Below are 15,723 nucleotides of genomic sequence, written 5' to 3' on the forward strand. Positions count from 1 at the left end.
GCCGATACATTTTTTCTATGTCGGCTACCAACGCATATTTCGACATACGGAATCTTAGAATGATTTTGATTAGATCGTCCTGCACTACCGGTCCTACCATTAACGAATCGTTTAATGATACACCTGTATCAGAACGACAGAAGCGTCAAAAACTACACGTAGTTTTTGTTGGGTGCGTACGTGCAGGGTACTCACGCGCCCTCTCTGCGAGATGTTTTCTCTCGTCGGTTGATGGGCACGAGTGTCCTAGCGAGAGACTCGTCCCGATCCGCGATCCCGATTCTTACTCGTTACACGATCGGGATGCGAGCGGCAGTCGGGATACAGCTAGCAACGAATGTGGTGTGGTGTCAGTAACAAGGCGGAAATAAATTAAGTTTATTTATCTAATCTAATTTACGTTGTGTCGTAAACACTTATTCGGCCACATATCACACGGCAACGTAAAAGTGGCGACGAGAACAATTTACTTGAACGTGTGTTCAGTTTAACGTGTGCAAGTGTATCAAACATAGGACCACCGTGTCGCAAGCGTCGTAGGATGGAGCAAGCCGACGCAAACCAGATGGATATTTTTGCGGACGTTGACCCGCGTCGATTATCGCAAAATCGTGCCAGCGTACCAGGCGTGTCTATGCCAAATTTCGCGCATCGAGAAGGAGCATCAGTAGTACCGCCGATGATAATCCAGCCGCCATCGCAGCCTACGTCGACGCCATCGCAGCCTACGTCGACGCCATCGCTAAACAATGCGTCACCAGCCATCATTAGAAGCGCGGATAGTGCAACGATGCTGCAAATGATGAATTTGCTTCAACAGCAAATGACACAGCAGCAGCAGCTGCTTAAAGATTTTTCTTCACGCGCGCATGCCGAGCCAATGCGCCCCACCCACCACCTTGCAGCCTGAACAAATAATTGATACTCTGTCTCACCACATTTCAGAGTTTCAATACAACAAGGAGACTGGTATAACCTTCAAAAGCTGGTTTTCACGCTATCTCGACCTGTTCCAGAAGGACGCGGCAAGGATCGACGACGCAGCCAAAGTGCGATTGTTGCTGCGCAAACTGGGACCATCCGAGCACGATCGCTACTTAAGCTTCATCATGCCGAGCCGCCCGCCGGATTTTTCACTCGAGCAGACTGTGGAAAAACTTACATGCCTGTTCGACACCCAAGAATCGCTGCTGAGCAAGCGGTTCAAATGCTTGCAGATCATGAAGACGCGGACCGAGGATCATCTCAGCTATGCGTGTCGGATTAACAAGGCGTGTGTCGAGTTCGAGCTGAAGAAGTTGAACGAGGAAGAGTTCAAGTGTTTGCTGTACGTGTGCGGGTTGAAAGACGAGATCGACGCAGACATCAGGACGCGACTGCTAGCCCGCATTGAGGATAAGGCCTGCGTGACCTTGCAACAGCTTTCTTCAGAGTGCTATCGGTTAATCAACCTGAAAAAGGATAGCGCAATGATCGAGGCACCGGTACCAGAGCGTGTTCTAGCAGTAAACACAAAAATGCATCGCGCACCACGTCAGTTCCAACCCAAGCGCGACAATCCTACTACCCCTTGTTGGTCGTGCGGAGGGCTGCATTGGAGCCGCGATTGCCCGTACAAGCAACACCGATGCACAACATGTTCCCGGACGGGCCACAAAGAAGGCTATTGCAACACCATAAGATCCCGTAAGCCCGGCAAACGCCCCTGGAAGCAGCGTAAAACACAATTAAGGATGGTGACAGTGAACGTCCAGAGTGTACAGCAACGGCGCAGATTCGTGTCACTTACGATGAATGGTACACCGGTTCGTATGCAGTTGGACACGGCTTCCGACATTACTGTGATAGATCACACAACGTGGAAGCTCATTGGCAGTCCCCAGTTAGCAGCACCATCCGTAATCGCTAGAACCGCCTCAGGTGCTAACCTATCCCTGGAAGGAGAGTTCCCGTGCACTGTCGAAGTGAATGGACAGGCAAAGCAAACCGTGATTCGCGTCTCTAAATCGCGTTTGTTACTTTTAGGTGCTGATGTTATCGACGCGTTTGCTCTATGGTCGGTTCCGATGGACAGTTTTTGCTGCCACGTTACAGGTACGTCTACCACGCCGAAGCAATGGCAAGAACGGTTCCCAACAGTCTTTCAAGGAATAGGCCTATGTAAAAAGGCAGGGGTTACCTTGACGCTGAAAGACAACTGCCGTCCAGTCTTTCGTCCAAAAAGACCCGTTGCATACGCTATGCAAGAGCCTGTAAATCTAGAGCTTGATAGGCTAGAAAAGTTGGGTATAATAACACCTGTAAAGTTTTCTGTATGGGCAGCACCGGTAGTAGTGGTTAAGAAGGCAAACGGGAAAATTCGGCTATGTGGCGATTATTCCACTGGGTTGAACGAAGCGCTAAGACCACATGATTACCCGTTACCACTTCCAGAGGACATATTTTCAAGGCTGTCCAACTGCACCATATTCAGCAAAATCGACTTAACGGACGCCTTTCTCCAAGTCGAAATCGATCCTCAATACAGACCGCTACTTACCATAAATACGCATAGAGGCTTGTACCACTACAACCGCCTACCGCCCGGCATCAAAGTTGCTCCTGCTGCCTTCCAGCAACTTATGGATACAATGCTCGCAGGGCTTAAGGGCGTATCAGGATATCTTGACGATATCATCGTAGGAGGAAGTAGCGAACACGAGCATGACACAAATTTGGCAGAAGTATTACACAGGCTTCAAGAATATGGATTTACGATACGAGCCGATAAATGTGCTTTTAAACAGCAGAAAATCACGTACCTTGGACACGTGATCGATAGCCACGGGTTACGACCAGATCCGTCAAAAATCGAGCTTATAAAGAAGCTCCCTGAACCGAAAGACATATCCGGTGTGAGATCATTTCTGGGAGCAATTAATTATTACGGGAAGTTCATCCCGAATATGAGGAAGCTGCGTTATCCGTTAGACAATTTGCTTAAGGCAAATAATTCATTCTGCTGGACGCCAGAATGCAAAAAGTCGTTCGCAACGTTCAAGTCTCTCCTATCGTCCGACCTACTTCTAACGCACTATGATCCACGGCAGAAGATAATCGTTTCTGCAGACGCTTCGTCCATCGGCCTTGGCGCAACGATTAGCCACGTGTATCCTGGAGGTGCAATGCGCGTAATTCAACATGCTTCCCGCGCCCTCAGTGAAGCAGAGCGTCATTATAGCCAAATCGATCGCGAAGGCTTGGCTATCATCTTCGCTGTTAAAAAGTTTCATAAAATGATCTTCGGCAGGCGTTTTGTTCTTCAAACGGACCATCGACCTCTTCTTCATATTTTCGGCTCAAAGAAGGGTATCCCGACCGTCACCGCAAACCGTTTGCAGCGTTTCGCACTCACTCTTCTAGCGTATGATTTCAGCATAGAGTATGTACGCACCGATGACTTCGGAAACGCTGACTTGCTTTCGCGCCTGATCAACACACAAGCCAAACCTGAAGAAGACACCGTGATCGCATGCATAGAAACAGACATCAAAGCAATGGTGGTAAGTGCGCTTCATAACACTCCACTTAATTTTGCAGACCTTATCAGAGAAACACGGAAAGACCCCCTACTGCAAAAGCTCGTGCATTACATACGTGAAGGATGGCCCAGTAATGCAACCTACACAGGGGAATTGTCTCGTTTCTTCGCACGTAAGGATGCTTTATCAACCGTTGATGGTTGTATTTTGTTCGGGGAGAGGGTGGTGATTCCTCGAGTTCTACAACAGCAATGTCTGCAACAAATACACCACGGTCATCCTGGCATACAACGGATGAAAGCATTGGCCAGAAGCTACCTTTATTGGCCATCCTTGGACGCTGACATCACAGAATGGGTCAAAACATGTAACGCGTGCCAAGCAGTTGCACGATCACCCCCTCACTCAAGCCCCGTTCCTTGGCCAAAAGCTGCAGGTCCATGGCAGCGCATTCATGTGGACTATGCTGGTCCACTAGATGGAGATTTCTACCTCATCGTAGTAGATTCGTTCACGAAATGGCCTGAAGTATTTCGAACGAGCAGCACTACATCCGCAGCAACCATCGGCATCTTACGCGGAATATTCGCCCGGTTCGGTGTTCCAACCACTCTAGTATCTGATAACGGTACGCAGTTTACGAGCGAAGATTTTAAGTTTTTTGCTTCCAGAACGGCATCGAGCACATAACGACGGCACCCTATCATCCGCAGTCTAACGGGCAGGCTGAAAGGTTCGTTGATACTTTCAAGCGGACCGTTAAGAAAATATCAGCCGATGGGAGAACGATGCAAGAGGCGCTGGATGCATTCCTACTGTCCTACCGAAGTACTCCGAGCTCCGTGTTAGAAGGGCTAAAATCACCAGCGGAGATAATGTTTGGCAGACCAATGCGTACAACCTTAGACCTATTACGTCCACCACTCGCAGGAGGGTTAACAGACAGTCCAGTAGCAGCTAAACGCAGGGAATTTCGCTCGTCCGACCTGGTATATGTTAAGTGTTATTCTCGCAACGGTTGGAGTTGGACAGCTGGGACCATTGTTAGCCGCATTGGAAACGTAATGTACACCGTTAGGACAGTCAATAGAAAGACCATAAGAAGCCACGTGAACCAGCTGCGCGAGCGCCGTGAACGTCATCATCATCGTCATCGTGAATCATCGGAGTCTGACGGTTTACCGCTAGATATTCTTTTGGATTCCTACCACCTTACTCCGCAACCGACGACATCAACAGCCGAACCATCATCAGCATCGCTACAGCATACTACATCTACACACACGAGCGTATCGTCTGCATCACACCCACAAACGTCAGCAGTCATCGATCCGCGTACGGCCTCAAACGCGGAACCGCTGCATCCAACGAATTTCCCAATTCCGGTACAAGCTCCAACCCGAGAACCACGTCGCTCTTCTAGGCATAGAAGACCGCCCAGTAGGTTCGACCCGTACAGGCGTTTTTAAAAGAGGGGAGATGTTGGGTGCGTTGGGTGATACACCTGTATCAGAACGACAGAAGCGTCAAAAACTACACGTAGTTTTTGTTGGGTGCGTACGTGCAGGGTACTCACGCGCCCTCTCTGCGAGATGTTTTCTCTCGTCGGTTGATGGGCACGAGTGTCCTAGCGAGAGACTCGTCCCGATCCGCGATCCCGATTCTTACTCGTTACACGATCGGGATGCGAGCGGCAGTCGGGATACAGCTAGCAACGAATGTGGTGTGGTGTCAGTAACAAGGCGGAAATAAATTAAGTTTATTTATCTAATCTAATTTACGTTGTGTCGTAAACACTTATTCGGCCACATATCACACGGCAACGTAAAAGTTTTGTTGTTAAGCTGTCTGGACGAAGTACACCATGATGAGGTAAGAAATAGGACGGTTCGGTTTCGGTTTGAAATATTTGTTCCATATGACCAAGGTTCAAATATTCTGTTAAGAAAGTACTGTATGCTACCTTCAATTCAGGTTGTTTAAGAAATTTGTTGTTCAGTTGCTCAAGTCGCTTCATCGCGGTATGGTATGAGTTTCCCAACTGGGTAAGTACGTTCGGTTTTATAGGTAAGCGAACAACAAATCTGCCATTTGAATCGCGTTTGTATGTTTTGAGAAAATGTTCTTCGCATGTCGTTTCTTCTACCGACATACCTTTTTTGCTTTGACATGATTCGAGCTCCCAAAATCTTGCCACTTGCTCTTCAATGCTACAAGCATGAAAAGCATTCGAGGTTTGTGCGTAAGGCGTATGATCAATTGGTGGGTATGAGGCGTATGATCCAGCAACCACCCAGCCAAGGCAAGTATTCTGCAATACGGTTTTGCTGTTTGGAAGTTTAATTAAGCCTTCTTGTATGATGTCATAAAACAAATCGATACCGATAAGCATATCTATTTGTCCAGGTTGGTAAAAGGTTGGGTCAGCAAGTTCGATATTTGATGGCAATTCCCATGAGGAAATGTCTATGGGACTGCTAGGAAGCTCACGAGTTATTTCCGGAAGTATATGACATTTTACGATTGCCTTGAAATCTTTGTGCCGTGATTGAATGTCTAAATTTGCGTAGCTTTGCGACACCAGATTAGATTAGCCGATTCCGCCAATGCGATGCATTTCGCGATGTTATTGCAAACGAAGACGATGTATCAATCGTTCAGTGACAATATTCAATTGCGCACCGGAATCGAGCAATATTTATTTATTTATTTATTTATTTTAATTTTATTAATTGCTCGGCCACGTTGGGTTACAGCAATAGTGCTTACTGACTATAGTATACAATTATTCACGAAGGAGTTGGAAGGAGTTTATGGTACGGAAAAGGAGCGAAGACGGGATCGGTAGACAGGATAGGATATGTTGAAATCGAACAGATCAGAAGTACTATTAAAAGACGACATAGCTCTTACAAAAGGCTCATTGCGAGCAAAACGTGTACGACATATAGGTAACTGGAGACGAAAACGATAACGTAAGGTGCGACAAGGTGCATACAAATGTAAGCGCGACAGAAGTGAAGGAGTATCAATCGTATTGAGCAATATGCCAGCGACTAAAGAAGCCTGAGCGACCGAGAGGCGGTGCTCCAACTTGGCAAGGCCTAATAGAGTGCATCTATCGTCATACGAAGGAAGCGGAATAGAGTGATGACCCAGCGACCTACGAAATACGATCCTTGTAAAACGTCTCTGGATCCTCTCAATCCTTTGGAGCAGAGATAGTTGAACAGGAGACCAGATGACACAGGCATATTCCAGTACGGAACGGACCCAACAACAATAAAGGGACTTAAGACAAAAAGGATCACGAATTTCAGTGGACATGCGACAAATATAACCAAGACTTTTGTTGGCCTTGTTGATGACATAGTCCGTGTGCTCCTTGAAAGAAAGACTCGGGTCAAAGAAGACGCCAAGATCCTTAGACAAGGACGCACGGGGAATAGGGGCATCACAGACACTATAAGCATGAGTTATACTTGTAGAAGATCGGAAGAAAGACAAGACAGAACATTTTTCAGGACACAGGACTAAACCGTTAGAAGCACACCATGTAGAGAATTTACAGAGCCAGGATTGAAGGACTAGACAATCAGCTGCAGAAGATACAGGAAGAAAAATTTTAACGTCATCCGCATATAGCAAGAAGCCGTTAGGAGGAAGGATCGAAGTACAGTCATTGAGGAAGAGAATGAACAGTAAGGGACTAAGGACACTACCTTGAGGGACACCCGAAGAACTAAGAAAACATTCAGAGAAAGAGCCACAGATTTTAACTGCATATGAATGATTCTCAAGATAGGAGTTGAACCACGGCAATATAGAGCCGCCGAAACCTAGTTTTGGAAGCTTAGCATCAAGTAATGATAGAGGTATACCGTCAAATGCCGCTTTGAAATCGGTATAGATAGTGTCTACTTGCTTACCACTAGACAGATAGTGATATAGAGAAGACAAAAAACACATTAGGTTGGTGGACACTGAGCGATTGGGCATAAAGCCGTGTTGTTCCGTAGAAATATAATTTTTTACACAAGGCATTACAGATAAATGGACAATTGACTCGAGGATTTTAGAACACGCACAAATAATAGAAATGCCTCTGTAGTTTGATGCTAGTGTGCGGTCACCTTTCTTATAAATGGGAACAAGCCAAGCTAGTTTCCATTGACTAGGAAAAATCCCTACACTAAGCGAGCGAGAAAAAAGACGAGTGAGAATAGGAGTGAGGGTATTGCCACATTTTTTCAAAACACAGGCAGGGATGCCATCGGGGCCCAGTGAAAACGAAGTTTTAAGTTTGGACAAAGCGGATTTTACTAGACTTTCGCTTACAACGACTGAATTACATGATATCACATCAGAGGGCGTGTAAGACAAGCCTACGTCCAAAGGAACCTTAAAAGTACTAGGATCGACAAATACACTAGAGAAATGTTTGGCAAACAGGTTACATATATCAGGATTGGACGTAGCAGAGGATAGATCAAGAAACAGGGTGGATGGAAGGCTAGCAGAGCCTCGCCGAGAGTTCGCAAAACGAAAGAATGACCCAGGATCAATAGTGAAGCGCATTTGAAGACGCCTAACGTAGCGACGATACAGATGGCGATTAAGAAGACGATAAGCCTTAGCCGCATATTTATATACACAAAGATTGTGTAAAGTATTATTTAAACGGTAGGCGCGTTGAGCGCGGTTTTTGTCCGATTTTAATAGACGTAAAGCTCTGTTCGACCACTTAGGATTAGGAGCGGGTTTAAGGAGAGGACAGCAGGAAGGGAAGGCGGAAGTGATTACATTAGTAAACGCTGCTACAGCTTGATTTATGTCACAGTCAGCATCAATAAAGGACCAATCGGTATCGGCTAATATACGATGAAGCTTTTGGTAGTCCAATTTCCTAAAATTGAACATACGAGCCGTAGGTATTCGTTGAGAGGATGCAGGGCGAGAGTGCGTAAGGAGCACGCTTGTCTCAAGAGCAGGATGATGATTGTCTAGCGCGACGAGTGGAACAGGTGAAGCTATGACGGGGGAGCAGCACTCCAAGAAGGCAGCATTGGCAAATAGAAGATCTAATTGTCTTCCGCGTATATTTTTTATGCCGGATAATTGCAGCAAACCGTTTACCGACATTCCATCAAGCAGAGAAACATTTTCACGAGATACACCAGTAGGAATGAACTGATTAACGCACGATGCCGATGGTTGCCAGGAGAGTGATGGTGAATTAAAATCACCAAGTAACACCATAAGATCATTTGGTTTAAGTTTGCCAGCAACGAAACTAACACTCTCATGTAAAACGTCAAGGACTACTTCGGAAGAACGCAAATCGGGTGGGATGGAAACGGCGCCGATATAGATTGCAAGGTTATGAAGCTTAACAATTGTCCAAACAGACTCCAGCGAGTCGAACGGCAGTGATAAAGTTGACGTGTTCAGCACGGAAGAGCAGGCAATGAGTACACCACCACCACGACAGCGGCTACTGTTGAGAGAATTTCGGTCGCAACGATAGATGACATATGCATCCTCCGAGATAAGAGAGGACGGAATTGAGCCATCGAGCCATGTTTCAGTTAACACCAACTCATCCATATCAAGCTCAGATAGTGAGAGGCGTAACTCGTCTAGTTTCGTGCGTAATCCTCTTACGTTTTGATAGTAGATGTTTAGTCGATCGATCGAAGGGATGAGAGAGCGAGATGCGCCAGGAGTGCTCTCGCTGCAAGTTATTAACGGCGGAAGAGAGTCGGACGGATTGTGTGTAATAGATGCAGGGTTAGCTTCCATTAATTCGGGTAAAGTCGGTAGTTCATGAAAATCTTCAGCCGGATCAGCCGGTTTACGCTTGCTGAAAGTACTGCGTATAAGGCAAGCTCATAGGACGGGCGAAATGATCGGGCGAAATAGTGAAATCAGCGTTTCGCAGTTGTGTCGTGTGGTTGATAGAAGGTGGCGATGAATGATGATCCGATTCACGGGTAACAGGCGCATAAGGTGCAAGGGATGCTGCAGTAGTGGGTCGCCAAAAATTGACGGAGCGGGGAGTAAGGTCGATGAACTCCTTAAAAGAGATCCCGCGAGGCCAGGTTGAAGCAGCCAAAGCAATAGCCCGGTGCGAATCCGGTACACCAATTTTAAAAGATACGTAGGAGACAAATATGCGTACAGGTAGGGGTTTATCGACTGAGTTAGAGACAGAAACTATCGCTGTTTGAAGTAATATTTGTGCTTGTTTCGGTATGATTTGGGTTGGCTGCGTTATCATCGATACGTGAGAATAAGAAGTGGACGGTTCAGGGTTTAATTGTGTGCGATCAGAATGCGAAACCGACGTGTTTGGTTCTTGTGTTCGTGGAACAGTAACAGAAGGAGATGGGGCTGGCTGCGAAACATTTTCCGCGTGCAGCATTATATGATGTTTCAACCCACAAACCCGGCAAGAACTCGAACTGCATTGGTTCAGTCGATGATTTGAAGACAAACAGTTGAAACACAAGGCTTTGTTTTTTTACCAATTCTTTTCGTTTCGAAACTGGCATTTGTCTGAATACGGGACAAAGAAATGGCGAATGCTTAGTTTGAGAACAAAACACACACTTGCTCAAGTCGAGTGTTGCTGCGTGAACGGTTTGCACTTTTCGGCCGAAATCTCTGGCATGTTCTTTTGATCGATTTGTGTCAATTGGTTTGAGCGAGACAGATAGCTTGTTTACGGATTGCAACGTACGACAATGATTTCGAAGAAATTCTACAAGCTCGCTGTACAAAGGTATGGTTTTGTTACTGCGCGTTAACTCCCACTGTCGCAGCGTGGTAGGATCAAAGAGAGAGGTAAGACGAAAAACGAGAAGGGTACTCCAGTGCTCCGTTTTTTCTCCCTCGCTTTGCAACAAGCGCAGATTTCGTTCGAATTCGTTAACAATACTGTTGAGCGTTTCGGCACACTCCTTTTTGGAGGCGGGAATCTCGAACAGCGCATCGCAATATGCTTTAATAAGAAGATATTTGTTTTCGTATCGATCGGTAAGAAGTTTCCAGGCAACGGCGTAGTTAGCGGATGTGATCGGAATGTTTTCTATTGTTCGCTTGGCTTCTTTTGTTACGGTGGTCAGCAAATATGATAGTTTGTCGCTATCGGACAACTGGTCAGATGAATCGATCATGGAACAAAATGCGTCGCGAAAAGGTGGCCAATCTCGAATGGTTCCATCAAAACTGGGCAATTTTAGTTCGGGAAGTTTTACACGGTTTGATTTAGCGCATGGCTTTTCTCAATCGGGATCACTTTTTGTTATTTGAATGTTAGGAGTAAGAGCCAACATACTTTGTTCTATGTTTACATTCAGCTCGAAAATCCTGTCATCGAATCTGGAATAGCGCTCTTCTGTCAGCTTGTACTTAGTTTCGTCAGTTTCTTCAAATAACACAGAAAACACGGCTGCTGCTTCGGAAGAAAGTTCATTTAGTCTTACCGCAATCAGCTTGAGTGCTGCAACGTCCGTTTTCCTCTGGTTGTAGTTGGCCTCCATGCGATCTAACTGCCGAAATAGGTGGATCAATTGGCGTTCAGCCCTTGCGATGTCATCGAGGATAGGGAACACATCTGAAACGCTGTCCTCGTTCTGGTTTGCTCCGTTCGCGTCTGGCGCCCTTGACGGTCCAGGCAAAGCCTCCTGATCCCTTGACGGTCCTTGAGGCACAGCCGCCGGCGAACGAATTAGCGACATTGTAACTGGTTAGATAAGCACTTGTAATGTTTGTTAAACGTTCACTTTTTTGTCACTTTTACGGGTTCGTTGGAAACTTCACTTTTTTACAACTTTTAGTTCGCTTTCACACGGTCAGGGTTCGATTAACGTTTAAGAAAGACACACACTTTCTTGATCAGGGGTTATATTATGTTTGTCACAACACTTCTGGGTTAGTGGTATGAATACGTTTCATAAAACACTTCCGTCACGTTTTGGGTTAGCGGTATGAATATGTTCGATTAAACACTTCCGTCACTTTCTGGGTTAGCGGTATGAATATTTTCGATACGATCACTGGTATGGGTAAGATGCAACACTTCTGATGTGTAACTTTTTCAAGCGGTAAGAGGTAAGCGGTCAGAGGTAAGTGGTACGCGATCAAAGTAAGCGGTATGAATAGGCGTTCTGCCGTTAGTGGTCCGCGATCTGGGGTAAGCGGTACGAGGTCAGAGGTAAGCGGTAAGAGTATGCGTTTTGGGGTAAGTGGTCGACGTGCTGCCGTTAGCGGTAAGCGGTTCGCGTTCAACGATAAGCGCACTGCGGTAAGCGGTTCGCGGTCAGCGGTAAGAGTAAGCAGAAGTGTCACATTCGGATCTAAGAACCACAAAATGTGACACATCCGGTTCGAAGGACCAATCTTTTATGTGGGGGATTTGGGGTTAGATGTGATATGCACTTTTAATTGTCCGAACACTGTATATGTTTGTAAGATGTTGTTAATTCACAAGTTTATTTCACTTTAGAACAGATTGGTCAGAACGTAACTTTTCGGGTCTGAGGTCAAAACACGACCTGTTGGTATGGGGATCAGAACGCTACTTGTTGGTACGGGGATCAGAACGCTACTGATCGGGTCAGAGTTCAGAACGCGACTGATTAAGCTGATAAGAATTCTCTCGGTCAGCGCGTAGCGCTCTCTCGTTGAGCAGCGCACGGCGACAACGAATAAGTTCCCTCTCTCTCTCCTTCTCTCTCTCGCGCGCACGTATGCTAAACGGAATACGATTTCCTCAACAACCTCTTTAGCTGCCTGCGCCAAAGTGTTCCAGCTAATCATCTATGAACCATTAATAGCATCTGCCGGCAAATACATCAGCACCAACCAACATGGATTCATGCCTAAGAGATCAACTACGACAAATCTGATGCAATTCGTTAGCGGCTGTTATAAGTCCATTGATGATGGTATGCAGGTTGATGCCATTTACACGGACATTAAGGCGGCTTTTGACAGTGTGTCCCACAACATTCTTCTGGCAAAACTTGATAGACTTGGATTATCACCACCCCTGGTAAAGTGGATGAAATCGTATTTATGTGGTCGTTCATATGCAGTTAGAATGGGCTCCCACCAATCTAGATCTATCGGTGCCTCTTCCGGCGTACCCCAGGGCAGCAACCTGGGGCCTCTGTTGTTTCTGCTCTACATAAGCGACTTGTGCACGGCACTCCCGGATAATAGTTGCCTACTCTACGCAGATGATGCTAAAATCTATCGTGAAATCCGTGAGCCCGAGGACCATCTTCAACTTCAAGCCACTTTGACTGAATTTGTCTCCTGGTGCAAGCGTAATGCACTAAGCGTCTGTATCGATAAATGCGCCATAATCTCATTCAGCCGTTCAAGAGCTCCAGCGCTGTTTAATTATACGCTTGATGGTCAGAACCTCGAAAGAGTGAACTGTGTAAAGGATCTAGGAGTCCTCCTAGATGCTAAACTCTCCTTCGAAGAACAGATAGACCAAGTAGTCGCTAGTGGCAATCGTCTACTTGGCTTGGTCATAAACATGACGCGCGAGCTTCGTGATCCTATGTGTTTCAAGACACTGTACTGCGCACTTATCAGACCACTGCTGGAATATGCTAGCATTGTTTGGTGGCCAGCATCTACTCGGGCACTTGCGTAGCTAGAGTCCATCCAACGGAAGGCAACGCGCTTCGCCCTCCGTGATTGGCCGCGTCGTCTCGACTACAGAACTAGGTGTTTGCTGCTTGGAATCCCGCCTCTCGCCGAACGTGTTGAGCACACCAGACTAGCATTTATCACGGGAATCTTAAACGGAACCATCGACTGTCCCGAGCTGCTTTCAAGGATTCACCTCTATGTTCCTGCCAGAATACTCCGTCGCCGACCAATGCTGGCAGTCGCTGAAACCCGAACAACATTTGGCTCTCGCAACCCCCTTCTTTGTATGTGCCGTCTATTAAATTCAGCTGACGATATTTATGAGCCTGGAATGACGATAACGGAACTGACTTCACTTTTAAGTGTTCGGAATGCGTTCAACAATAACAATATATAAATGTTCTGTTCGTTATCTAATGTAATGTATTGTAAACAAATTTTGACTCGAGAGGGCTTCATAGTCCATCGATTAATAAACTAAACTAAACTAAACTAAACTAAAATACGATGAAGCTTTTGGTAGTCCAGCTTCCTACAATTGAACATACGACCCGTAGGTATTCGTTGAGAGGATGCAGGGCGAGAGTGCGCAAGGAGCACACTTGTCTCAAGAGCAGGATGATGATTGTCTAGCGCGACGAGTGGAACAGGTGAAGCTATGACGGGGGAGCAGCGCTCTAAGAAGGCAGCATTGGCAAATATAAGGTCCAATTGTCTTCCGCGTATATTTTTTATGCTAGATAATTGCAGCAGACCGTTTACCGACATTCCATCAAGCAGAGAAACATTTTCACGAGATACGCCAGTAGGAATGAAGTGATTAACGCACGATGCCGACGGTTGCCAGGGAGAGTGATGGTGAATTAAAATCACCAAGTAACACCATAAGATAATTTGGTTTAAGTTTGCCAGCAACGAAACTAACACTCTCATGCAAATCGTCAAGGACTTCTTCGGAAGAACGTAGATCGGGTGGGATGGAAACGGCGCCGATATAGATTGCAAGGTTATGAAGCTTAACAATTGTCCAAACAGACTCCAGCGAGTCGAACGGCAGTGATAAAGTTGACGTGTTCAGCACGGAAGAGCAGGCAATGAGTACACCACCACCACGACAGCGGCTACTGTTGAGAGAATTTCGGTCGCAACGATAGATGACATATGCATCCTCCGAGATAAGAGAGGACGGAATTGAGCCATCGAGCCATGTTTCAGTTAACACCAACTCATCCATATCAAGCTCAGATAGTGAGAGGCGTAACTCGTCTAGTTTCGTGCGTAATCCTCTTACGTTTTGATAGTAGATGTTTAGTCGATCGATCGAAGGGATGAGAGAGCGAGATGCGCCAGGAGTGCTCTCGCTGCAAGTTATTAACGGCGGAAGAGAGTCGGACGGATTGTGTGTAATAGATGCAGGGTTAGCTTCCATTAATTCGGGTAAAGTCGGTAGTTCATGAAAATCTTCAGCCGGATCAGCCGGTTTACGCTTGCTGAAAGTACTGCGTATAAGGCAAGCTCATAGGACGGGCGAAATGATCGGGCGAAATAGTGAAATCAGCGTTTCGCAGTTGTGTCGTGTGGTTGATACCCAACAGTCAAAAGCCGAAGATTTTATATTGACCTTTCACTTTTTCTATCTGTCTCTCGCTCTAATTTGAGTGATTTTCCCCTGATGAGTGTTGATATAATGGTCCGCACTGTATCATTTTGGAAAGAAATCCTGGCAAAAAAGGGGGAGGGGGCTATTTTAACGAAGGGTCGTGCCGAACCCCGTTCGGGTTTTGTTTCGGCTTCGGGTTTGCTTCGGTTTCGGGACCCGACGGATCGGTTGAATAATTTCGCCAACTCAGCTTCAAAGCTCAGCGGATCTCTGAGTGCTGGTGACCGGTGGGTAGAAGGTGGCGATGAAGGATGATCCGATTCACGAGTAGCGGAATAATGGGGGCAAGTGTGCCACCTTAAGCATTTCAACTTATAACTCACTAAAACGTGTTTTGCAAAAGCCGATTCAAATCTCATTACCATTTTACAATTATTTCCTCACTTATAAATGATTTTCGCTTGAAAAAGTGCAAACAAAACAGTTTTTGAAGCGTTTTAAAAAGGGTCCAAAAAGACGTTGTTTTTTGGGCTATTGGGCAAGAGTGCCACTCGTATGGGGCAAGACCTGGTTAAAATAACCGTATTTCTTAGATAATTGGAAATTAGTTTAGTTTAGTTTAGTTTAGTTTAGTTTAGTTTATTAATCGATGGACTATGAAGCCCTCTCGAGTCAAAATTTGTTTACAATACATTACATTAGATAACGAACAGAACATTTATATATTGTTATTGTTGAACGCATTCCGAACACTTAAAAGTGAAGTCAGTTCCGTTATCGTCATTCCAGGCTCATAAATATCGTTAGCTGAATTTAATAGACGGCACATACAAAGAAGGGGGTTGCGAGAGCCAAATGTTGTTCGGGTTTCAGCGACTGCCAGCATTGGTCGGCGACGGAGTATTCTGGCAGGAACATAGAGGTGAATCC

General features: G+C 46.0%; 1 protein-coding gene across 1 annotated transcript; it reads left to right on the top strand.

Annotated features, from left to right (window-relative positions):
* Window positions 1-869: 869 nt before the first annotated feature.
* LOC120903475 (uncharacterized protein K02A2.6-like) lies at window positions 870-3,529 on the top strand. The gene is made up of 2 exons (XM_040312920.1): window positions 870-3,348; window positions 3,416-3,529. The coding sequence occupies exons 1-2, from the start codon at window positions 870-872 to the stop codon at window positions 3,418-3,420; spliced, it is 2,484 nt and encodes an 827-aa protein (XP_040168854.1). The 3' UTR covers window positions 3,421-3,529.
* Window positions 3,530-15,723: the final 12,194 nt, after the last annotated feature.

Source organism: Anopheles arabiensis, chromosome 3 (genome assembly GCF_016920715.1).
Source record: "Anopheles arabiensis isolate DONGOLA chromosome 3, AaraD3, whole genome shotgun sequence".
Classification (NCBI taxonomy): domain Eukaryota; kingdom Metazoa; phylum Arthropoda; class Insecta; order Diptera; family Culicidae; genus Anopheles; species Anopheles arabiensis.